The 22,883-nt window shown below is 55.6% G+C and overlaps 5 protein-coding genes across 5 annotated transcripts; 4 read left to right on the top strand and 1 right to left on the bottom strand.

Moving 5' to 3' along the window:
* Nucleotides 1–264: 264 nt before the first annotated feature.
* CH63R_02744 (3-oxo-5-alpha-steroid 4-dehydrogenase) lies at nucleotides 265–1,285 on the top strand (the record flags this gene model as incomplete). The annotated part of the gene is made up of 2 exons (XM_018297719.1): nucleotides 265–969; nucleotides 1,049–1,285. 2 exons carry the CDS (start codon nucleotides 265–267, stop codon nucleotides 1,283–1,285), a joined length of 942 nt encoding a protein of 313 aa, XP_018162535.1.
* Nucleotides 1,286–1,304: 19 nt separating this feature from the next.
* On the bottom strand, nucleotides 1,305–2,183 carry CH63R_02745 (Calpain; the record flags this gene model as incomplete). Its single annotated transcript, XM_018297720.1, has 3 exons — nucleotides 1,305–1,670; nucleotides 1,747–1,986; nucleotides 2,058–2,183. The coding sequence occupies 3 exons, from the start codon at nucleotides 2,181–2,183 to the stop codon at nucleotides 1,305–1,307; spliced, it is 732 nt and encodes a 243-aa protein (XP_018162536.1).
* A 1,947-nt stretch (nucleotides 2,184–4,130) lies between these two features.
* CH63R_02746 (Ankyrin repeat protein) lies at nucleotides 4,131–8,957 on the top strand (the record flags this gene model as incomplete). Its single annotated transcript, XM_018297721.1, has 3 exons — nucleotides 4,131–8,058; nucleotides 8,111–8,340; nucleotides 8,397–8,957. The coding sequence occupies 3 exons, from the start codon at nucleotides 4,131–4,133 to the stop codon at nucleotides 8,955–8,957; spliced, it is 4,719 nt and encodes a 1,572-aa protein (XP_018162537.1).
* A 1,450-nt stretch (nucleotides 8,958–10,407) lies between these two features.
* Nucleotides 10,408–12,090, top strand: CH63R_02747 (TGS domain-containing protein; the record flags this gene model as incomplete). The annotated part of the gene is made up of 5 exons (XM_018297722.1): nucleotides 10,408–10,690; nucleotides 10,787–11,315; nucleotides 11,493–11,601; nucleotides 11,780–11,900; nucleotides 12,071–12,090. The coding sequence occupies 5 exons, from the start codon at nucleotides 10,408–10,410 to the stop codon at nucleotides 12,088–12,090; spliced, it is 1,062 nt and encodes a 353-aa protein (XP_018162538.1).
* An 8,698-nt stretch (nucleotides 12,091–20,788) lies between these two features.
* CH63R_02748 (Centromere binding protein B) lies at nucleotides 20,789–22,587 on the top strand (the record flags this gene model as incomplete). The annotated part of the gene is made up of 2 exons (XM_018297723.1): nucleotides 20,789–21,324; nucleotides 21,381–22,587. 2 exons carry the CDS (start codon nucleotides 20,789–20,791, stop codon nucleotides 22,585–22,587), a joined length of 1,743 nt encoding a protein of 580 aa, XP_018162539.1.
* Between the last annotated feature and the right edge of the window lie 296 nt (nucleotides 22,588–22,883).

Below are 22,883 nucleotides of genomic sequence, written 5' to 3' on the forward strand. Positions count from 1 at the left end.
ACGAAGTTTCGTCCGTTTGACAGTGAAAGCCCGCCAGGCATCTGTCATGTTACTGTCGACTTTTAGCTCCGTGTTTTAGCTTCTGTTGTTACTGTTGTCCGTAGACCGTTGACCCCGCCATCGCATTGCGGAGGAGGAACCGGGGCCGGTTGATTAATGACCCGATCCGGCCGATTCGGACCGTGTCAAAGACCATGGACACTGTACCACGTCTACTCTCACCACAAACCGCACTTTGCCAGCGAGCATCCACCAAGGCTCATCATGGTCTCCCTTGCACTCATCACCGAAGCCTTTCCGGCCCTGACGCCGGCACAATGGTGCCAGGCCTTTTTCGGAATCTCCTCGGCATCCATCCTGGCCATGCAGGTGATCCCCAAGGCGGCTCAGCACCTGCTTCTCGACTACGGGGCGCGCTCGCCAGTCACCACCATCATCACTGATGACCGGTCGAAGGAAGCAGCCGGGCCTGAGGGATCGAATGTTTTCAACGACCTCGTCAAAGCAGTGGCTTCCGTCGGCCAGATTCCGCACTCGTGGTTCATGCACTTCTATATCGCGTCCGTCGCGGGCTCGGCTTTGTGGGCATGGCAGTACCTCCAGGGTGGTTCGGCCATCACATTCATCGCTGCGCAACAGGCGGCTTCCGGGACCCCGTCCATGAGCCTCGAACAGACGATGCTTGTGTGGATACTGATGGCGCTGCAAGGCGCGAGGAGGCTCCATGAATGCTTGTTTGTGATGAAGCCAGGATCTTCCAAGATGTGGTTCGTCCATTGGCTGCTCGGGCTGGGCTTCTACCTCTGCATGAGCGTATCCGTCTGGGTCGACGGTTCAGGCGAGTCGCTTTTCATCGATCCACGTCGACTTCCCGCTAACTCGACGACCTTTCCCAGCCTCTCTGTTAGAGACAACCAAGTCAAATCATGGGAGCCTGCTGTCGTTGCCCACCATTGTGGGAACGGCTGTGTACGTGTACGGCTGGTCCAACCAGCACCTATGCCACAAATACCTGGCCAGCCTCAAGAAGTATTCACTGCCGGATCAGGGCCTTTTTCGATATATCGTCTGCCCCCACTATACTTGCGAATGCCTCATCTATCTGGGCCTTGCCGTCGCCGCGGCGCCCGAGGGCCGGTTCATCAATCGCACCCTCCTATGCGCCTTCTGGTTCATTGTCACCAACCTTGGCACAACAGCTGATGGAACCAAGCAGTGGTATGCGCAAAGGTTTGGCAATCGAAAGGTAGCTGATAGATGGAGGATGATACCATTCATCTTTTAGCCACGCTTTAGCCTTGTCGTCATTTCTGCCCAAACATTCCAAATTTGGCCCCCAGCTTCGAAACCTGCATTACATCGCGATATGTGAGGCTTGTTCGGGTTGCGCGCACGTTTTGGCCGGCAGCGAAATCCGTTTTCGATCGCAAGAGGTCCCAGTTCACAATTGTCTCGGAGGAGAGCTGGACGTCCTCCTCGATATCGGCAATGCCATGCAGGTAATCGGTGTAGAGGCTCTCGGTCGTGACGAGGAGGCTTCTGGGCTCCTGAAGAATGCGTGCTACGGGCTTCAGATCTAACCCGCCGTCCTCCTTACTCTGGTAGAGGTTCAGGCATATACTTGCTCCCAGGCTGACAGTGCACACGACTGGATGATAGGCGGGCCCGTCCTGTAGCCAGTATGAGATTAAAGAATCTTCACGTCAACACCTACCGTGTACTCAACTTATGCGGCATGATTCCAACTCCCGGGGGATACTCGTTGATCAGCACGTGGTTCGGCCGTTTGTGAGGGCTGTCGGCGAACAGATTGGACGAATCAGGACTGACAGCGAAGGGCAAGGAGAGAATTCGCGAGACCACAGGCTCCTGTAGCCACTGTGGCAAGGGAGCGTCAATCAGCTTGTTCATGACGAGATCGGATGGCCATGTTTGGAGACGTCGATGAGTCAATTGCTTCCAGCGCGGTTTCGGCGCATCAGCTATCTACAGTGACGGGGTTGGTGATTAGACACGGGTTCAAACGAGGGACGCTTGCAGGGCCAGGAGCTCCGTACCTTTTGCAGCAGAATTCGTTCCTCTTCCTCCGAAATAAAGTCTGCGATGTAGAAGGACGACGGCGGGAGCCTCGTGACCCTGACGTCTTCGAGGGCGGCGGGCAGATTCACAGCTCCCCAGTCCATGACGATTACTTCGCCACACAGATGTGTGGTTCAACTTGTTTGAAAGTTGGGGTGCGGGTGATACGAATTTACTGCGCTGCGCCCAACCTTATTCATGAGCGGGAATCCCCCAGTATTTTAAACGTGGATGATGAGGTCGGGAAGGGTCAGACAGGTACAGCGAAGCTTGTCGACAAGAGCGAGGGCACCTGAGGTGGGGGTCGATGGGATGAGCTCTCAAGCTCCGGCTGGAACGTGATGGGTGTGGGTAGGCACTGAGCACCAGTGGTCAAACGTTTCTGTGCCAAGCTGGGAGGAACCAGGCAGTGGACGAACAAGAATAGGAAGGTTAGGTGGAGAACCAAATCGACGGGGGCAAGTTAGCAGACGAGTGAGCGAGCAAGGCGGAAGAATTGAACGCCTCATGCCGAAGCCGTGAGCCTCACAGCAGAGAGGCGAGGACGTGCGCAACAGGCGACAGCTGCTTCGACCGAGAGTGTGGCGGTGGAACAAAGGAGGCGGGAACGGACGCTTGCTCCAGGGAGAAGAAGACAGGTCGGTCTGCTAGTCACAGCCGCAGAGGAGTGAGTGTGCATAACCAGGTGTCCGTTCTCAGGCCGGTGTGGTGCCAGGCTGCCAGGAGTCGAAAGCTCTCCGTTTTCGATGTCGGCTATGATTCGCTGTTTGAATTCAAGATGCAACGACGAGGGAGGGGAGAGGGGAGCCTGCTGCGACGCTGGAAGAGGTTGGGATTGGCCGGGGTGGGGCACTGGGAAATCGAAGGTTTCGGTATGTATCGTTCAGGTAGCAGTGCCAGGTACCTAGAGACAAGGCCTGCTTTGACAAGGCCAACAAACCAAAAATATTAAACGGCTGGGGCCAATTTGGCTTGGATTGAAATCCGCAGGAAATTCCCGAGGGTTGACTGTCCAGCGTCAGGTGATGTTCCAACATGCACCCAGCGCTGGTACGCTACGGCGTTTGCAGAGCCAGAGGCGAAGAGGCGAAGAGGGGGATGGAAAAGCGGCGCCGCTATCTCACCCTATCTTTCTGAAGCAAGGTGGGTGCCGGGGCTAATACCAGGTGGTTGTGCACATCCTCGTTTGGGTTCTCTCTGCCTTGGGTAGGCAGGTAGGTGGAAGTACGCCTTTCGCGGATACTTGCACTGTCTGCAAACAACTGCCCAACATCCAAGTACCTCCCTCCCTCGCCTCGAAATCCAGTACGTCGTCCTTTCTGACGGTAATCCCGGTGTGTGCGCGTCCAGGCCTATCCACCTCAATCGTCAGGCTGCCACTGCCACTGCTACTGCCGCTTACCACCTAGGCAGGCGGAGGTGCAGGTAGGTGCACACTGGGCTCGCAACTTCACTGCCAGCACCTGCTGGCCTCTGGCCTGATGCTCTCCCAGTCCCCGACGCTTGCTGATGCTCCTGTCCCGTGTCCCATGTCCTGTGTCCAGTGTCTGTCCCGTATTCTCGAGCAAAACCCAGCGCCCCCCGTCGGATCCAATCAAAGAGGTGGCGATCAGACTTTTTGACTCTGAGGACTCTCGCGGCCCCGTTTTCCACCCTCAGCCAAACCGTAGCATCAAGTGTCAGTCACCAACAGAGCCTTTTTTCCGCATTACCTACCCACGCCGCGTCCCTCGATCTCGCACGCATTATTCTCACTCGGCCAGGCGCTTTCTTTGTTTATTTCCCTTTCACCGTCGACCTGATCCAGTCTCTACTACATCCCAAGAACTTTTCCTGCCCGCCTTCGACTACCGACGCCTACGCTCTTTCGCGCGAAGCCCCCCTCCGTGACTGACCTGGCCACTTTCTCTTAGGGGGTCCCTCCAGAGCGATCGAGGAATCGTCGTCCACCGCCCACGATCAATTCAACCCGGCCTCCCCAATCCTCTTTCTTTTGGCCGACCCTTGGCCAGGATGGTGCTGGCCAGTTTTTCGACCTCTAGATAAATGATATGGATGCGCAGAATGCTGCCGGGTCCGACAAGCCGAAGCCCGTTGCTGCTGCGGAGAAGCGACCGGGCAATCACCAGCCTGACGAGTCCAAGGAGCCAAGCAACAACAAGTCTGCAAAGACTGGCGACGAGTCCATCAAATCCCCACCTCATCTGCCTAAGGACATCAAGCCTAGCCTAACCGTATCGCGTGCTCCTCTCGCCGCCGACGACCCCCCTGCCGATCGAGACTCGGATGCCGAAACCATCGTGCTGCCGGGGAAGGATGGCCACTCGCCCTCCAAGGTGAGGAAGGTAAAGCACGAAGATCGCAGCGATGGAGAGCCCCCGACTGCCATGGTTCCCCGCAAGATTCGTGATGCTAGTGCTAGCAGAGACGGCGACAAGGAGAAGACGGGCGCCAATCCTCTCCGCCCGTCTGAAACCGCCTCGTCGCTCGCATTGAAGAAGAAACGTCTACACGATCAATCCGCCAGGACCAAAGATGGTTCCAGTGGCCTCAGTTCGGCTCCAACCTCGCCTCCCCACCACATGCGTCGATCTGGTGGGCACTCCGACTCCGATACGGGCGCTGACCGTAGGAAATCTCCCAAACTGTCGATGAAAGACCGAGCCAAGTCCACCGATAGGACAATACCCCACAAACGCAAAGCTCCCAAGGCAGATTCGGAGGACGAGGCGGAAAATCGAAAGGTCCGACGGCAACGCATCATCTCGATACACAACATCAGCATCGAACGTGCGAACCGCCTGGCCAAAGAAGCAAAGTCCTCCTCGTCATCAAAGAGAGAACACGACGGCCATTCAGGATCACGCACTAGATCCGTATCTCCCCACCACCCACGTGCCCACCGGCGGAGTGTTTCGACGCAGCTTCCTGCAAACTCCTCCAATGGCCTAAGCCACAAGAAGAAGCGTTTGCCTCCCCCCTTGCAATCGACCGATTACCATTCGGACGAATCTTCCGCCAGCGGTAGCCCTCACCCTCGGAGCTCCAAGCTTCGCAACCTCTCCACCCCGGCCACCGCCGAGTCGAACATGTCGCCTGCGAAGATTGCACCTCACAAGAAACACCTCGACGCGCATGGCCAAACCTTCCTCGCCAGAGCATGTGCCAGGGGCGAATACGACCTCGCCAAACAAAGACTGGGCGAGCGACCCGAGGACCTCAACGTAGCCGACTACGCTGGTAACACTCCACTGCAGATCGCCGCAATTAATGGCTACGAAGACATTGTGAAGCTCCTCATCGACGCCGGCTGCAATCTGGATTGTGTGAATTATGACAAGGACACACCATTGTTGGACGCCGTCGACAACGGGCATTTGGGAGTTGTGAGGCTCCTTCTGAATGCAGGCGTCAACCCAAGGAAGGCCAACCTGAGTGGCGAAGAACCTTTGGATCGAGTCAGCGATGACTTGGAGAATGCAGACGAGTTTCGGGCCGCGCTTGTCGAAGCAAAGTCCAGGCAGGGTGACAGAAGACGCACGTCCGAGGACCATCACCAGACCGATCACCTTGACAGCCGCTCTTCTCATGGACCAGATAGCCCTCGACGATCGCCGGCGCCCTCTGCTTCCCACGCCAGTGGCCGCCGGGCCGGTACTGTGAGGGCGAACAAGACGAGCAACCACTTGCTGTACATGTCACTCGACGACAAGACCCTTCGACAAGCGGCTGGAAAGGGAGATGAGGAGACTGTGACACGCATTCTTCAGGTTAAAGACGGTTGCGACGATTCGGAAGCCATGGTCGCCGCCGCTCGAGGTGGCCACGAGGTGGTGATTCAACTGCTGCTGGCGTTGGGCGGCGCAAACCCAGATCCAGCCCCCGTCTCGAGCATGCCCCCCGAGTTTGCAACACCCATGCTGGCCGCGATCGGTCAAGAAAATATCAAGGTTGTCAGGCTGCTCTTGGATCAGGGAAACTTTGATCCAACCCGGCGGTTCAAGGGGGAGACTTACTACGAAATCGCGCGGCGGCGCCAAGGAACGAATTGGAAAGACGAGGAGCACATGCTCAAGGAAGCTTACGACGCGTATAGGAAGTCGCATCGTGACATTGCCAAGACGAAATCTCCGATCAGGCGCGAGCGCGAAAGGGATCGTGAAAGGGATCGCGACAGAGACCAAGACCGTGAGACGAAGCGTCAAGGCCGCAACGAACTCAAAGACGAAGCTCGAGCGCACAAGCGCAACCTCTCTAGCCCTTCTCATGATCCCGAGAAGAGGAAGAAGCTTTCCACTCGAAACGTCACCAGCCCCAAGGAAAAGCGAAGGGCTGATTCCTTCAACGATGACCAAACCTCACCAAAGCGTGCTCCTGGCAGGCCCAAAAAGGAAGATCGGGTGCCAACGATTGCCGTTTCGGACCGAGAGGCATCCCCTGCATTGTCACAGAAACAATCGGCCAGATCAGTGAAGCGAGCAGAATCCGACGTTGCCATGTCGTCTGAAGGGGAGGCTGCCAAGCCTCGTCGAAAGTTGGTTTCCAAGGGGGAACTCCGCGGCGAGAGGGAAAAGAATCGACGCGCTAGCATGGTGTCTGCCACTTCGTCCATCAAGGATCCCTCGAGCCCCCGCGACCCGAAGCACGATGATCACCCCGAAAAGCCAAAGATCGAGCCCTTGTCAGAAAAGTATCATGACCGCACCAAGGCCCTTAAGAGGGACGAGTCCAGAGATCGGCTTTCTGTCTCGGGCGACAACCCTTCCAAGCGGCATCGTTCCAGCGTCACTCCACCTCACTCGATCACGGGCGAGAAGGAGGAAGGCGAAGCTCCCGTAAAGCGAAGGAGGCTCGATGTTGACGGTAAAGAGCGACGACCGAAATCGACAGCATCTCCCGACGACCCCCACCGAGCTTCTCGCGATGCCCCTCCGCGGTCCAAGTCAAGCCTTAGGGAACACGACGACAGTGATCGTAGACCGCCTAAAATCAAGACAGACTCCGAAGGACATAGAAGAGAATCCGGCAAGTCTAGCAACAGCGACAAGTCAAGCATCCATGTCAAGTCCGAGGACGTTGATGTCGAGATGCCCGATGCGTCAGAAGTCAAAGACACGATTGAAGCAGACTCTCGCTCAAAGAAGGAACGCGACGAGGAGAAGAGGCGCCTGGAAGAAAAGGAAAGACGACGAGAAGAAAAACGGCAAGAGGAGAGGAAGCGCCGTGAGGCCGAAGCCGAGGAAATTCGCAAAAAGGAAGAGGAACGCCGGCAGCGGGAGGCTGAAGATAAGAAGCGAGAAGCCGAGCAGAAACAGCGCGAGGCCGAAGAGAAGCAGCGCGAGGCCGATGAGAAGCGATTGAAAGAGGAAGAAGAGGCCAAGCAACGCGAAGAGCAGGAACGCAGACGCAAAATCGAGCTGGAGAAGAAGCGTCAGGAAGAGGAATTACGGCAGCGGCGTGAGGCTGAAGAGAAGAAACGCCGCGAGGAAGAAGAAAGACGACTCCGCGAGGAAGAGGAGAAGAAGCGCCGCCTAGAGGAATTGCAGAGGAAGGAAGAGGAAGCCCGCAAGCAGCGCGAAGAAGAAGAAAGGCTCCGCAAAGAACAGATTGAGCGAGAGGCTGCCGAGGAAGCGCGACGTCTCCGGGAAGAGGAGGAGCGCAAAGAGCGTGAACGCAAGGAACGCCTCCATCGCGAGGAGATGGAACGCAAGCGGGCCGCCAAAGAGGCCGAACAGCGCCGAATCCTCGAGGAACAAGAGCGTTTACGCCTGGCAAAGCTCCCGCCTCTCTTGCGCTGGCTGGATGGTTGCCCCAACCCCAGAACGCCCGAACTTGCGGCTAAGTTCAAGCACATGCAAGGCGTGCGGTACGATACGATTCGTCCGCAAGCCACCGGCACGGCAGATGGTAGGGAGCAGTGGATGCTCAACACTCAGGTCGCCCTGCTTCTTGGAGAGAAGGACCTCGCCTTATCAAAATGTAAGTGCCCTGGTGCACGGCAAATGCCAACAACACGCTGACAAAAATTCAGACACGGCTTGGGAACACATCCCCGTATCTGACCTCGCCAAAAAGGTCATCTGGAGACTCGAGTCAGACCGGTATGCCTTGGTCAACGAAAGTCTTTATGAGCTTGGGACGGGTCTGTCGAATTACTACGGCGAAGGCCAAGACCCTTTCAAGATGAGCTACCGCATGAAGGAGAGACTCCGTGGTGAAGCGCGGGAGAAGTTCCTTAAGCTGGACATGTTCTTTGTCAAAGTATGTATCACAGCCGGCCGCTTGGAAACGGGTTGATTGGCTAACACGTCCCCAAGGTATCGGACCTGATGTTCATAGTTCCGAGCATCCCTCATCTCCGGAGTCTCAAAATGAGCGTCGAGTATCGCGAGCTTCCCGACGATGAAGGTCAACTCTACGGGTGGAAGGTTCCGCAAAAGTGGAAACAAGATCCGGACGCTGACCGGTTTTACGGATTCGCGCCGAGGAACAAATATTACATCAACGGCGTCATGGTTGAGGAGCAGAAGCCTGGAATGTCTGCCACAAGCAGCACCCCTTTTCCTGAGAAGCGGGCCCCTCGAAAGGGACTGCAGCAGATTTTCCCAGGCGATCCCGATTATGCTCGCGTCTGCAAAGAACAGGGGCTGGAGCACCTCTTGAACGGCACCAAACCCCCGACGCTGTCCAACGGCGGACAATTGTCACCGAGAAGCCAGTCGAATGCTACAGAGACGTCGACTGAGACGTCACATGGCCCTCAGGCTATAGTCTCTGGCCCAGCAGCCACATCGGCACCGGCAGCCACATCGGCACTGACTGAAGCTAGGCTTCTACCGAACGGAGTTCACGGCGTCTCAGCTTTAGGTTCCAACTGAGTTGAGTTGATTCACGAATTAGATGCGACGAGCCGCTACTTTTAATATACAACATGCGCATGCCTCGCAGCAATCCCCCTCCCGGCAACGATACAATACCGACTGCGGGCTCATCAATTCTTCCAAATGCAAGATAGGACGGGATATGGCTGCCCTCTCAGTCTTGTGTCACTGTTGGAAGAATCGAATGATATTTGGCCTCGGCTTACTCGGACGGCCAATGCGATATGTTGTTGTCGATAGACTTTTGTATTGTCGTCAATGACTTTTGGACGACGGAGAGCTGTAATTGCGAAACAGTCGTAGTTAGTATCTGTCAAGATGAAGGAACAAGCTGCGCGTTGGGCAACGACGGACGAAGAGGGCCATGGCTTCAAAATATTGGGAGCTGGATGTTGCTCCGGGATATGTTTCAAGGCGAGAAACAACGTAGATAATGAAAACAAATCACTCAAAAAAAAAAAAAGTCTCCTTTAAAGACCCTCCCGCTTCCCCCCAACCACGCCTACTCTCTACGCTGACAACGTGTGCCGACATCCTCAACGATGCAATTGAAGTTAATCAGTTTATCCAACTCCAGGGCGAACGAAGATCATGGAGAAAGGCCTTTTGAGTTAAATGAATCAGGTTCTGACATCACCCAAATAATCCGACCAATGAAAACTCTCAAAGCGGCAAAAAGGACGGCCCCGCCAAATTTTTGATGTGCCTTTCTCACATTTCGCACCGCCGCCCCGCCATTTGCCCCCGAAAACCCACCACCACAAGCCACCAACTTGCTACCAAAGTAGTAATAGGACTATCACCAATCCCCCCCAAAGCCGGGACTCTGTTATTTTTTCTCTTCTTGGGCTGGGAGCATCTGCGCGTTCTCGAATCACGAACACGACACGACGACGGAATCTTAGATACCCCCTTGGCCCAAAAGTTGTGAGAGAGCAACCGCAGTAGGCCCTCCTTCGACACGTACGCCGAACGCGGACCAGGCACTTTCAATCCGACTTAACCCCTCCATCGAGTAGCAGCGTCTTCAGGACGGCCAAACCGCAATCATGGCGACTACGGTGGACAAGGTATAACCGGCATCCCAGTCTTCTACTCCCTTCGGGCTCTGTTCCCGGTTTATGGTACAATCTGCTAACCCTTGAATCGCGCAGATCAAAGACATTGAGGCCGAAGTACGTTTTAAACCTTGCTCCCCAGCTCCCCTTGCGATCGTCCATTGTCAATGATATCCATCGGATGTCTCAAAGTCTTCGTCGCTTTTGACAAGACGAGATTTCGAGAGCGAGACGTCGATGTCATGCCTACCTTCCAACCAGCACGATTCTCTCCCCTCTCGAACCACTACCCCCCACACCTACCATGCCGCAGTTGAAGAGCTACACGAAGAGGCCAAGAAGCTTGTCACCAGAACCCAAGCTGACCATGAGTTTTCCCCTTGCAACAGATGGCCAAGACCCAAAAGAACAAGGCCACGTCCTTCCACTTGGGCCAGCTTAAGGCCAAGCTCGCCAAGCTCAAGCGCGAGCTGCTGACGCCCTCAGGCGGTGGCGGCGGCGGCGGCGCCGGCTTCGACGTCGCGCGCACGGGTGTCGCCAGTATTGGCTTCATTGGCTTCCCGTCCGTGGGCAAGAGTACCCTTATGAGCAAGCTGACGGGCCAACACTCCGAGGCCGCCGCTTACGAGTTCACGACCCTAACGTCCGTCCCGGGTCAGGTCACATACAACGGTACGAATCTTTCTCCTTGCAGAGGACGCGAGATACGACAAGCACGCAGAAGGAGAAGGCCTCCCTTGAGGATTTGAGGACTGACTCGCGACCCAGGTGCGCCGCTGCAAATCATCGACTTGCCCGGTATCATCGAAGGAGCCAAGGACGGCCGCGGTCGCGGTCGACAGGTCATCGCCGTAGCCAAGACGTGCCATCTCATCTTCATTGTACTCGACGTCAACAAGCCCCTGACGGACAAGCGCGTCATCGAGACGGAGCTCGAGGGCTTCGGCATCCGCATCAACAAGAGCCCTCCCAACATCACGTTCAAGAAGAAGGAGAAGGGCGGCCTCAACATTACGAGCACCGTGCCGCTGACGCATATCGACCATGACGAGATCAAGGCCGTCATGAACGAGTACCGCATCAACTCGGCCGACATCGCCATCCGCTGCGACGCCACTATCGACGACCTCATCGACGTCCTCGAAGCCAAGAGCCGCAACTACATCCCAGTCATCTACGTCCTCAACAAGATCGACGCCATCAGCATCGAGGAGCTCGACCTGCTGTACCGCATCCCCAACGCCGTGCCCATCAGCTCCGAGCAGGGCTGGAACCTTGACGAGCTGATGGAGGCCATGTAAGAATTGACCTTCGACCTTACCCCTTTCCTTAACCCTGCCGACTGAACCCTCCCCCCCCCCCCTCTGGAGCGGCACAGTCGAGGCGAGACCAGGGATTCTCCCGTTCTGCAATGCTTTTGACTTTTGAGAGCCCAAGACACTGACAATTTTTCGTTTCCTTTTCTCGTACGCAGGTGGGATAAGCTAAAGCTCGTCCGTGTCTATACCAAGCCCAAGGGCAAGCTGCCAGATTATTCCCAGCCCGTCGTGCTCCGCTCGAACCGGTGCACAGTCGAAGACTTTGTGAGTAGTGACATTGCCCACCCCCCTGAGGCTGGCCACATCGGTGGCAGCCTCCCTCCTCCACCCACCACGACATGATGCGAGTGTCATATCTGTCTGGGAAGAGTGTTGCGCCGTGTCGCTTGCTCGCTCGTTTTTGTTCTGTGCTGACTGAAACGTCTTCCCCTTCCTCTCCCAGTGTAACCAAATCCACAGGAGTATTCTCGAACAGTTCAAGACCGCCATTGTGTACGGCAAGTCTGTAAAGCACCAGCCTCAGCGCGTCGGACTTTCCCACGAGCTAGCCGATGAGGATATCGGTGAGTTTATGTTCCTTTTTTGGTCGTTTTCTTGCTCTTCCTTGCGTGAACCGTGTGCCAAACCCTTGACCCTCGGACCCCCCCGTTGGTCTCAGCTTGGGCGAGGAAGAATGAGCCTGGCCGGAAGAAGCAAATTGAAAGTAAACGTGACTAACACATGGCGACTCTAGTGACAATCGTCAAGCGCTGACGAACGCGACGGCAAACCTTCATCTACGCATGGCGGCCGCGTTGCCACCATGTCCCCATGCCCTGTCTGCAAAGCCGCCGGGCGACCCCTTGTTGGGGGGAGAGAAAAACAACAAAGCCACTTGCCTCCTTCCTCGTCTCCCCTCGAGACCTTTTCCTGGCCCAGAGAGGCCTCTCTTTATCGCTTGCCGCGATGTCACTTCCGCGATGTCACTTGATACACCTACACTACCGGATCGCTCGCAACCCTCTATAGACAAGAAAAGCTTTCAGCAGTCTTAAGTGACATGTACCAACACACGCAATCATACGGGCGTAGCCGCTGAGGACGGGAGATGTCGCTACCAGCTGAAATTTGCCATCTCCAAAACAGGGCTGAGCTGAGCGGCGATGGTGCCGTTGCGCGCGAGCGCAGCTGCAAAAGCTGTTCCGGCAGCGGCATCGAGTCGTCTGTCGAACCACATTTTGCTATGGAGAGGTGATGGGCGCGAGATGGTGGCGTTGGCTCAGCCAAGCAGCGTCTTTCGTTCTAGCACAATAGGATATGAAAACACGCGAGGACATCGAGAAAAGGGGGTTCCTGGGGAGGACCTGGCTTGCTGAGTGTTGGCTAAATAGAAGTGGCTTCTTTCTGGCAGACAACGTCCCCATCGTTTGCCCTCTTGTCGTCTTGTTTTGCCTGTTCCTTCCCCCAGCCCCCTGAGAGGACTTGTTGTATGTGATGCTCTGGCCCCGGCTCAGTCGCGCGCTTTGGGCCATTGTGAAGTCGTAGCCCTGGGTACTACGCCGTCAGCCGAGCGAATGTGCTTGACTGGAGCGCCGGTGTCCAGTTCGTGCGGGCATATTGCCGAACCCAGAACCTCGCGGGACGCCGATTCGTCGTCGTCCCCATACCGGCTTGCACAGGTCGGGTGTCGTCATAACCAACGTGATTATGGATGGGGGCGAAGAGGCCGTGATTCTAGCTGGATGGACCGCCCGTCCGCGACCGTACCCCACACACGCCACCATCTGATGTCGCCAGCCAGCAGGCGGTATGAAGCAAAAGTCAAGGGCGACCTGCATAGCCGAAGGCCTCCGTTTCTGCGGCCGTACTTTTCCCAGGAGAAGCGCGGGATGCATATCTGGTCTGCAAGCAGGCAGCACATGCCCGCGCGGTGCTTGAGTGCCTCCCTGCAAGAGGTCCGCGCGAAAAGAAGAGGGGTGGGCAGAGAAGCATGCAGCTTCCGTACGCACACATCCTCTTTCTAGTGTATGGGAGGCAGACGGATGTGTGGGTGGGCCAGACGAGGGACATCCTGGAAAGAGCAACGTCGGCGCTTAAAGCAGAGCTAAGATGGACGCCCCTTTTCTTCCTCTCCTCGCTGCCACACTTACAACTCGGCTTATGTCTCAAGGAAGGGAGGGGGGGCTCGGAGCCACTGGCGCGATGCATTTCACTGCAATTCCCGGATGACAAACGTGCCTGGCGGCATGCCAGCGGCCCCGAACCTGGATTTCTTCCAGCACGAAGAGGGGGAGGCAAGGCTCCAGGACCAGTCAGGCGCAAATCCTTCTACGCCCACCTTTCACAAGGCTTGCTTTACCGCCCATGTCAAGCATGTTTTGTTCTCGCGCAGGCCCGTTTTTTTTGTTTGTGTTGAACGCGGATGTCAGAGGTGGGTCGGCCCTGGTAGGTAGCCGCCCCCCCAACCAGCCGTGATCTCATAATCTCATTTCCATCTCTCGGAGAATGACGAAGAGAGGGTCCGTGTCCGCGATATGCGATGAAAGGGATTGAGAGCGAATGCGAAGCATGGTAGTATTAGACGTCGTGGGCCGATCTTGGCTTCTCTTCTCGTCGCGACTCGAGATTGCCCACGGGCAGACGAGTGTATCTGTGCCTTGCATCGGATGCGGATGAGGCGAACGATGGGCGATAGGACACAGACCACGGGAGAACAGCTGCAGGGAAGGAAAGACAGGCGCAGGGGCAACACAGACGACGGCGGCAGGTGCTGCGCTGTCCCCTGCTTGCTCCAGGGCCGCATGAGTCGACCAGCCTGAGCTTGGGGAGGGCTCGGGGACAAGCAGGCTGCCGCTCCACGGGAGTCTACGCAGACCGGCGTAGCTATCGTTTTTCTTGCTCGAGAAGGAGGATTAAGGTTCGAACGTGTTATGTGTACTTACACAAAACAGTAAGCATGCCTGAAGGTCACTTTGGTAGTAGGGCAGCCTTTGAAGGCGGTGGTGGGCGGCTAGCATCTTTTCGAGGAGGGTTGGCTTTTGGAGTTGTGCTGGGATGTCGAAACCTCAATACGATAATGGATTGTTCCGACAATATTGCGCGGCAGCTTGCGGCATTCATTGTTGGACTCATAACTGGCGCAGAGCTCGATTCCGCTGCTGCTGCTGCAGTAAGGTTGTCGCTGGAGAGACGTCGTCAATGTGGTGAATTCTGCAACTCACCCAAATCGCGTGTCAAGGGAACATCGGATGGGTCCCTAAAATAAAATCCTTCCTCTCGTATTTGTTTTAATTTTCCATTCTCTTCCTTACCACCCCTTCTAGTTTCCCTTATGATGCACTCAACTTGCTAGACACATTTATGAGATGAGGAGAGTGCTATTCTCGTAAGGGATGCGAACTCGGTGTTGAGCGATCAGATACCCATTCGGGCAGCAGTTGAGTCGGGGTATCGTTGATGCTAACTCAGCCTGGTCCAGGATATTGCCGGAAGGGCCCGCTTGATATTGGGAACGACGTACGTTGCGGGCCAACGCGGGTGGATGCTGGTCGACCCTGGGCTATGCCCCAATCGCAATAGTACATCATGAACACTCCGGCCAAGTCCTCCAGGGACATTCTCCTGTCGAGAGGCTTGGCCAGATCACTCTTTTGAGAAAACCGTTGGAGAATGACCGGACCTTAGATGGTCGAACGGCTCAGGAAGTTCTCGTATTCCTACGGCCTGGCCAACTGGAAGCTAGCCCGAGCTGCGTGATGGCTTGGCCAGAACCGCTGCATCCGCGAAATCTATCGATTGCCCAATGACAATTTGCAACAATATTTGATGAATCCAGGAATTTATTCCAATGAGAGCGCCGAGAACGATTTGAGCGTTGCTGTTGGTCAACGATCATCCCTCCAACTCGGTTTGGGGCTCCAAGGCTTTTTGCATGGCGCCTGCGGTTGTCTTCTGGATTTTGACTGAGATGCTCAAGTCCGGTGACCTCGTGGCGATATAGCTCCCCCAAGTTGATCATGGCGCTGAACAGCGGCACGGGAGGCATTGCTGTTCAGCAGCGTGCTCAAGTTGACCGGGTCATGGCGAACATACCCTAGGGGGCATGTTTGGAGGCCCGTCCCACAATGAGCTAGCCAGATCCATCAAACCGTATCGCTCCAACTACATGGCCAAAGCAGGCTAAGCTGAACGGGCCACGATATTAGCCACAGAAGGGTAATCTCCATGACCACAAGTCATTTTTAGGGAACACGTCCAGCGTTGGAGAATGAGGAGGAAGTTCCTCATCTCGACCAACAGGTTACCCACCGAGGGAGTTATCTCATTATTGATCGATGACCCACGAGGAATGTGACCGAGGTGGATGTCGGTTCCATGAAGGTTAAGGCATTGCGACGAATTTTTGAATGTGTCGGAAATGGTGTCCGCGTTGTGCGTCAGAGCGATTCGAACAGGCCTTCGCCCAATATTGATCAACGGCTACGCCTCGTGGATTGCTACTGTCGTCGGAATATCAAACTAGAGAAGGGATTCCAAAGCGCTCGTCAGACCTTGGCTTGTTTGACATCGAAAATTAGGTCGGATTCGAAGGTTTGAGAGGCGTCTTGTTGGAGGACGACGGGTCGAGGAAATCAGATTAGACTGAGGAAGTGCTCCCCTTCCCGCTCCAGCGGCCGAATGCATTGATCGTCCAAAACTGCCGTAATGGTTTATGCTGACATTCTTGACCGGTTGAATTGGATTGACATGGTCGAGGCTGACAAGATGGCACGCTATTTTGGTTTTTGCTGACAAGCTACAAGGAGGTGAGGGTTGGGCCAAAAGGTGACAACAATCTGCGGGCGAACGAACAACAAGGTATCGGCAAGAGGTGTTCTAGGTGCATGAGACCACGCCCCCTCCTCTACGCTGAATCAATGGTTCCTTCACATGGTCAAGAGGGCGGGACGTCTTGGTTGCCCCCTCTTCCATCCCCCCGGCAGCAGGGGAATGTCAAGACAAGGATGGGTCAGGTCGCAGGCAGGCCATACTCCAAGTATCAGCCGATCGCTTGACAGCTTTGGCTTCTGACGGCCCGGAAAACAGGATGTAGGAGCCGGGGTGATGTATTCGTACACTAGATATCCGTACAGCGCCGCGAGTGGGAGATCGGACTTGAAGCAGTGCGAATTAGTCAAGGGAAGAGGATTGTGGCCAGTGCCGAGTTATGCGCACATGGCTTCGACGTAGGCATGGTGGCGGCAGAGGCGGAGGTGAGGAGCCACGACACTCGACCCTTGACCTCCACCCTCGACAGAGCTTGTCGGGGCAGCTTCGCTCGAAACCGGATCCGATGAGAAGTTCATGTGGTACGGGAGGTGCTGCCCTGTTGCATTGTTGAAGCAGGTGTTCGGACTCGTATGCTTCAAAAGGGAGACGTTGTAGCCAATCGAAGCCACGATGAATTGTCGGTCAGAATGGTATGCGCGGCAGGAGTGTCAGATGATGAAGTCGTCGAGCGGGTGTGTTTCTGCAATAGTGTATAGGTTGGGGTAGGCAACTACCCAGCTCGAGTAGGTGTTCGTAGCTGCGTGGTCAGAGCGGTTGGAGACGTCGAGGCAGCTGCCCGAAGCACATCGAATAGAATTGTACCAAGCTGAGCAGCTAAGGCAGCGGGAAGGTAAATAAGCTGGAGCACCGATCCAGTCAGGGCCCGCAAGCCAGGAATGAGCCTCCTACTGGCCCTTCTCGCAGACCCTTGGTGAGACAGCCATCGACGACTGGCCAAAGGCCCCAGAAAGCAAGTGCTTTTAAGTCATTGAAGAGTTTGAAGGGAGCCGGAGCTGGAGTGAGGAAGAGGACAAGGGGCCTTCATGAATCGGCATGATAGAAAGATTGGGCATCGATGACCTTGATGGGGGGAGGAGAGGTGAAAGTGAAGCAGACGGACGGATAGCCCCTCCTCGTGAACCGGGGTGCTTCATTTTTCTCCCCCTTCCTCCCCTTCCTTCCCATCCTCTGCTCCTCTCCTTCTCTCCTTCCCTTTCGTCGTGGTCTTCCGGGGGTTGTTGTTGCCCTTGTTCGAACCTCGTTTGTTCGGGAAAGGTACGAAATACCTCCTAGACACCAAGGACGGTACAAAGCGGGGCATATGCTTAGGAGTGGAGTGCAACTTTGAGGTTAAGAGGGCCGCCAGTCCAGTCAGCCAGCTGCCAATGTGTGTTGACCGTCGAGCGCCGTCCCTATCCCTTCACCCCCTGCAAAGGTATCCCTGTCCCATGCGTCTCGGGCTCTTGGTGGAGCAAGGAAACGTCGGGTGAACCACTGAACGCTCGGCCGCCGGTCCACTGCCTAAGATGGGACGACGTTGTTTCCCTGAGGCGTTCCGTATCCGTCCAAGTCGTTTCCTGCGCCCATCTGCCCGTTCATCTGGACTGTGGACATGGACATGACAAGACCGCCTCGCTACACCACACTACCTCTCTTCTTTGCTTAGTACAGTTACTGTGGGGGTACAGGACAATTGCGGGGGCAACACCAAAAGAACGAAGTATCGACACATCAGCATCAACCCGCGCCCGGCCAACCTACCCTGAGGGAGGCACGGAGCCAAGGTCTAGACGTCTCTGAAGGATGCCAGTGTTTTTGCCTACCGCGAATAACTGAAGAGAGGAACCGGGCAAAACCCGCGTCGTCATTTTTGTCAACTCCACGTCTGGCTCTCGCCTCGCCTCGCCTCGCCTCGCCTCGCCCTGCTCATCTCTCACATTGGCAACCATACGTCCAGTGGGCTCGACCGCGCTTTGTACCTTTTGGTGGTGTCCCGCGGTCCTTACCGGCCGGCGACGATATCCCCGCACACGAATCGCTCGCACAATTCGTCGACGTCTCCATCTCCGCTCAATCAAATCCCTTGCTAGGGCTTCTGCAAGTGCGCATGGAGGGTGGGTGGGAGAGGAATCTCATTCTCCTGCCACCCCGTCGTCTTACTGTCTAGGTACCCAAGTAGGGTAATCCTACTGCCGCTCGCAAAACCACGCCGTTCTGGCTTAGGTGCCGACTTTAGCTGTCTGCATCGCGTCTTCGCACAGCTGCCGCTGCCTCTACGTCTCCTAGCACCTTCAAACTTATCGGGGGACGAAACCGGCCAGAGCATGTTACCTAGTACGTGTATGCCCGCGTGTCGTGTGGGTGCCGATCTCAGCACGAAGCAGGTCCTGAAGTCAGCTCATTGGCGCGCAGTTGTCAAGCCCGGCTCGGCCTTTGCTGATTATTGAGCACACAAGTCATCGTTTTCTGTAACATGTCGCTTTTGGCCTTTCTTTTTCTTCGCCCGTCGGTTCCGCCCCTCGCTGTCATCTTCTTCTTCCCTGGGCTGCGTGATACAGAATCGGCTTTCCCTACAGAATCTCACTATCCGCACCATCGGGCCACCCATCAGTCTTGTCATCTCGCAGGAGGCTGTCAGACCCAGCTCCGGCACCCTGTATCCAAAAGCAGGACCAGACATGAAGGCCAAAGCAATCGTTGCCACGGCTGGCTAGTGGCCGTTCGCCTACCAGCTTCGAGCGAGCGAGACATCAGAAAAATAGAGGCACAGCCAGGTCTAGACAACGCGCTACAGGACGAGACGAGACGAGACGAGACGGAAACAAATCAGCATGCCAACTAGTGCCTGTGTGTGGCTTGCCCCATTCCCTTCAAGACCGTCTTATAGTCTTCCAGATGGCCCGTCGTTTCTACCCATGCGGCAATGGAGACAATCTGAGCCGGTGGCTTCTTTTAGCTCGTCCTCCATTCCCTAGCCGTGGCGGTTGTCAAGGTCTAGACATCACTCGCAGTCCAACTATGATGTCGTTATTGATGAAAACACTCATACCGTCGTGTCGGATACTCAACTTCTTCACCGTGGACCTCCATGGCTCAGGAATTCTGCTCCTCCGGTTCGCAGTACTCGCAATTCGCTTTGTCTTTCACTTTCCTACTCACGCCGGTTGCGCAACGACTTTTGTTCTTGACACACTCTCCCCCTGCTAATATCATGATGCAGCTTGCATGAGACTGGAACTGTTAAGGGGTTTGATACAGTTTACCGGCTTTCTGTCTTATTAGGCATCTTGAATAACCTACCCCTATCGCCGAGCGTTTCCTTCTGACAGATAATTCAACTATCGCCCATTTGCCACAACCCACACACAACTTCCCTACCTATCTGTGCTATCCTCTTCTCGTTTGTCCTGGACGACCGCTTGCGCACCGGTAATAGTGCTGGCCAAACCCTCATTTCATCTTTTGCCAGTTCTGCCACCACACACACACACACACACACACAAGCCCAAGTCTCGACCCCCAGTCCAACATAGGTTCATAGATACCCACCACACGCCCACCCCCCAAGGAGTAGATTGAACACGCCCCCCCCCCCCCCCCAAATACCTTGCCGGTACTCAGCATCCGCCGCCTCTGCCTGCATAGCTTTTACATATGTACACTGCGGCCCACCACCAGTTACAACCTTCATCCTTCCGTGTGCTTATTAGTGTTACTATCTGAGAAGCCCGCTGACCCCAACCCCGACCTGCCAGTTCTGCTTCTCAAGCCTTGTCTTATGCGCCGCGGCGTCTGGTCCTCTTAGCAAAACACTGCCCACTCTTTCTCTCCCTACTACCTAGTCCGATTCGACTCTCACGGCCCTGTCACATTCTCTTTCCTCTCACTGGTCACTCAAATAGATACACACAAGCCTTTCTTTCCTACATCAGCACCTTCACTAAGCAAACATCATCTCTCTTTCCTCTCAACACCCCAAGCAGGCCCGACGCGGAGAAAAAACTGGACTGCGACGGGTTACCAAAGCAACTCTAGCCGCCCATTCATTTCGCTTTCAAGGTCAAGTAGCATCACAAAAGAGAGGCACACGGACCAGAGGCAGTAGACCACGGGCCGGGCCTCCTCGTACGGCAAAGGATCGACCCTGTGGCTACCCCGTTGAGTCGAGTGTTGCACCCGCAGTTTAACAACCCCAGACAGAACCTGCAACCAGGACTGGCCCTTCTCGTTTAACGGACCTACAGAGAGAGACGCGGCTAGTCAGTCGGATTCAAAGACGACATCCCCCCCGTCCCTTTCCAGCACCTGTCTGCGCCTGCAACGCACTTGCGTCCGAGTCACTCCACGCTCCAGGGCTTCTTGACCTACAAAGCAGACCGCCTGCACGCTGCGCTTCCATACCAATTGGCCACTCCTATCATGCATGCTGTTTTCCGTTCATGAAGCCAAAACCGACCAATATCTGTCGGGACCAGGAATCCCCACACTTGGCCCGTGGTGCCATCTCATCAGCAAAGGCAGACCTAAGGGCGCGATCCCCTTCCCGCCATCATCAACCTGGAACCAGGTTTCGACGATCACAGTCTGTCAAATATCACCACTCGCAGCCTGAAAAGCCCGGCTCCCTGGGTGCCGGCTTCAGTCGAGCATAGTGATCTAAACAATGAACCACTCCATCATGGGTGCCGCCACCATGGACCAGGACAATCACCTAGTCCAGGACGAAGACAGCCACATGGCTCACAACCACACCTTCGGCAACGATGGTTGGAGCGATATGAGTCCATACGGACATCAAAATAGTCTCTCAGATTACGGAGGCTTTGCTTTCATGCCAACAGTCAGCCATGGACTGCCGTCCGAATCCATCGGCAGGATGGCTCCTCCGCCAGCTCCTGTCCAGCCAATGCAGTCTCACCAACAATCCCATGCGCAGCTTCCAATGCTCATGATACCCTCTCAACCAACGTGGCCCAGCATGTTGACGAATCCCAACAGCTATTCGGCACCACCCTTAGGAATGGCACCTATAGTTGCTCCGGCGCCTTCGAGACCTACAACACGATTGCCCAACGGCCCACAACCCCAACAGCGCAGGGTGTTGAGCGATGACGACCGGAAAAAGATGTGCCAGTATGCTGCTGAGCATCCCAACGTAAAGCAGACGGATATCGGTGCCATGTTCGGCGTTGAAAGAAGGTAGGTTCAGGCAAGAACGCAGCCGAGGCAACGATTTTCTAACTCTGGCATCGTAGCACCGTATCTAAGGTTCTACGGAATAAGGAGAAGTATCTCAATCCAGAGGCAGACAGAAGTCAGTCTCCCGCTGGCAGGCGGCACAACAAGGGAAAGTTTCCGGATATCGACCGAGCTGTTGCCGCGTGGGTCAGAAAACAGCAACAAGCCGGCTTGACCCCGAGTGACGACGAGATTCTTGATCAAGCAAAGCACTTCTCCCGGACTACCAACGGCGCTGAAGCCAGTCTGCTAAAGTCCATCAACACCACGTGGCTGGAAAGATTCAAGCAGAGAAACATCTTGGTTTCCGGAAAGCTCTTGCGCCGAGCATCTGAAACGAACATTACGGACCACGCAAAGCTCTCTGGCTCTCCGTCCCTTGGAGCATCTGCCGTCTCACCGGCATCCCCAACAGGGCATCCGTCTCCGCTCTCGGCCGATAGAAGCGACGAAGATGCCGTGCATGGTCTTGGGTTCGTCGGTTATGGGGAAGGCGGCGCATACAAGCACACCAACTCGCAAAGCACGACGTCTCTCAACAGCGCCTTGACAGACACAGGCAACTCATCCTTCTCCGGGAGTGCCCTAAGCCCAACAGCAACCTTCACATTCTCTCCCGACCCCAACACTGGGCAGTTTCTTGCCAACGACCCATCCCGCCAGCTGCACGGGGGAGCTGGGTCGAACTTCCAAAGACCGAGGAGCCAGACATTCCCGACTCTCGACATTGAGTACATGAACCAAGTCGGGGCAACAGAGTCAATGACTCCAACGTACCATCCTGCTTCCACAGCACCGTCTTCCGCACTGGAATCGCCTGTCCACGAGATGGCAGCACCGCATTTCTGTCTGGATACTGCCATCTCCTCCTCACCTCATTTGCATCACAGCAGTAGCAACAGCAGCATGGCCGGCCGATCTACCACGACACCTGCAGGTTCTTCCCCAACGTCGCCAACTCAGGAGGATGCCCGAAAGGCCGCAGATACTCTGCTGAGCTACATCCAAAGCAGCAGTGGAGGGGCGCTACTGGATCAAACCGAGTACATGATGATGATAAGATTGACGGAGAAGCTACGATTACAACAGCATCAGCTTGTCAAGACCGGGGCGCCTCAATCGTTGGGTATCTTGGATCGGATTCCTGAGGGAGACACTGAGATGTTGCCACAACACCCGCCCCCAATGCATCTCGAGACCAAACCCGAGCCGGTTGTGACTTAGTGATGACAATCTCTCCGCTTTCTCCAACGGCTCTCTACAGTACCGTCATTCTCCTTTTCCAACATAAAGTTTCTGATCTCCTTAGGCGTTTTTTTGCTTTGGTCTTGGGCAGGGTCAGGAAACGGCCGCATCGCGCATGTGTGCGAGGGCAGCGACAACAGAATAATGGACCATCATATTGGTTGCCAACCTCTAGACTCGGCGAGAGTTCTGCGAAGAACGCAACCAGCTTGCCGGATCGGGTTTCGGTTTCGGGGCGGCGGCGGAAACACACGTCATCAGCGGTACCTGTGGTA

This window comes from Colletotrichum higginsianum, chromosome 2 (assembly GCF_001672515.1).
Source record: "Colletotrichum higginsianum IMI 349063 chromosome 2, whole genome shotgun sequence".
Lineage (NCBI taxonomy): Eukaryota > Fungi > Ascomycota > Sordariomycetes > Glomerellales > Glomerellaceae > Colletotrichum > Colletotrichum higginsianum.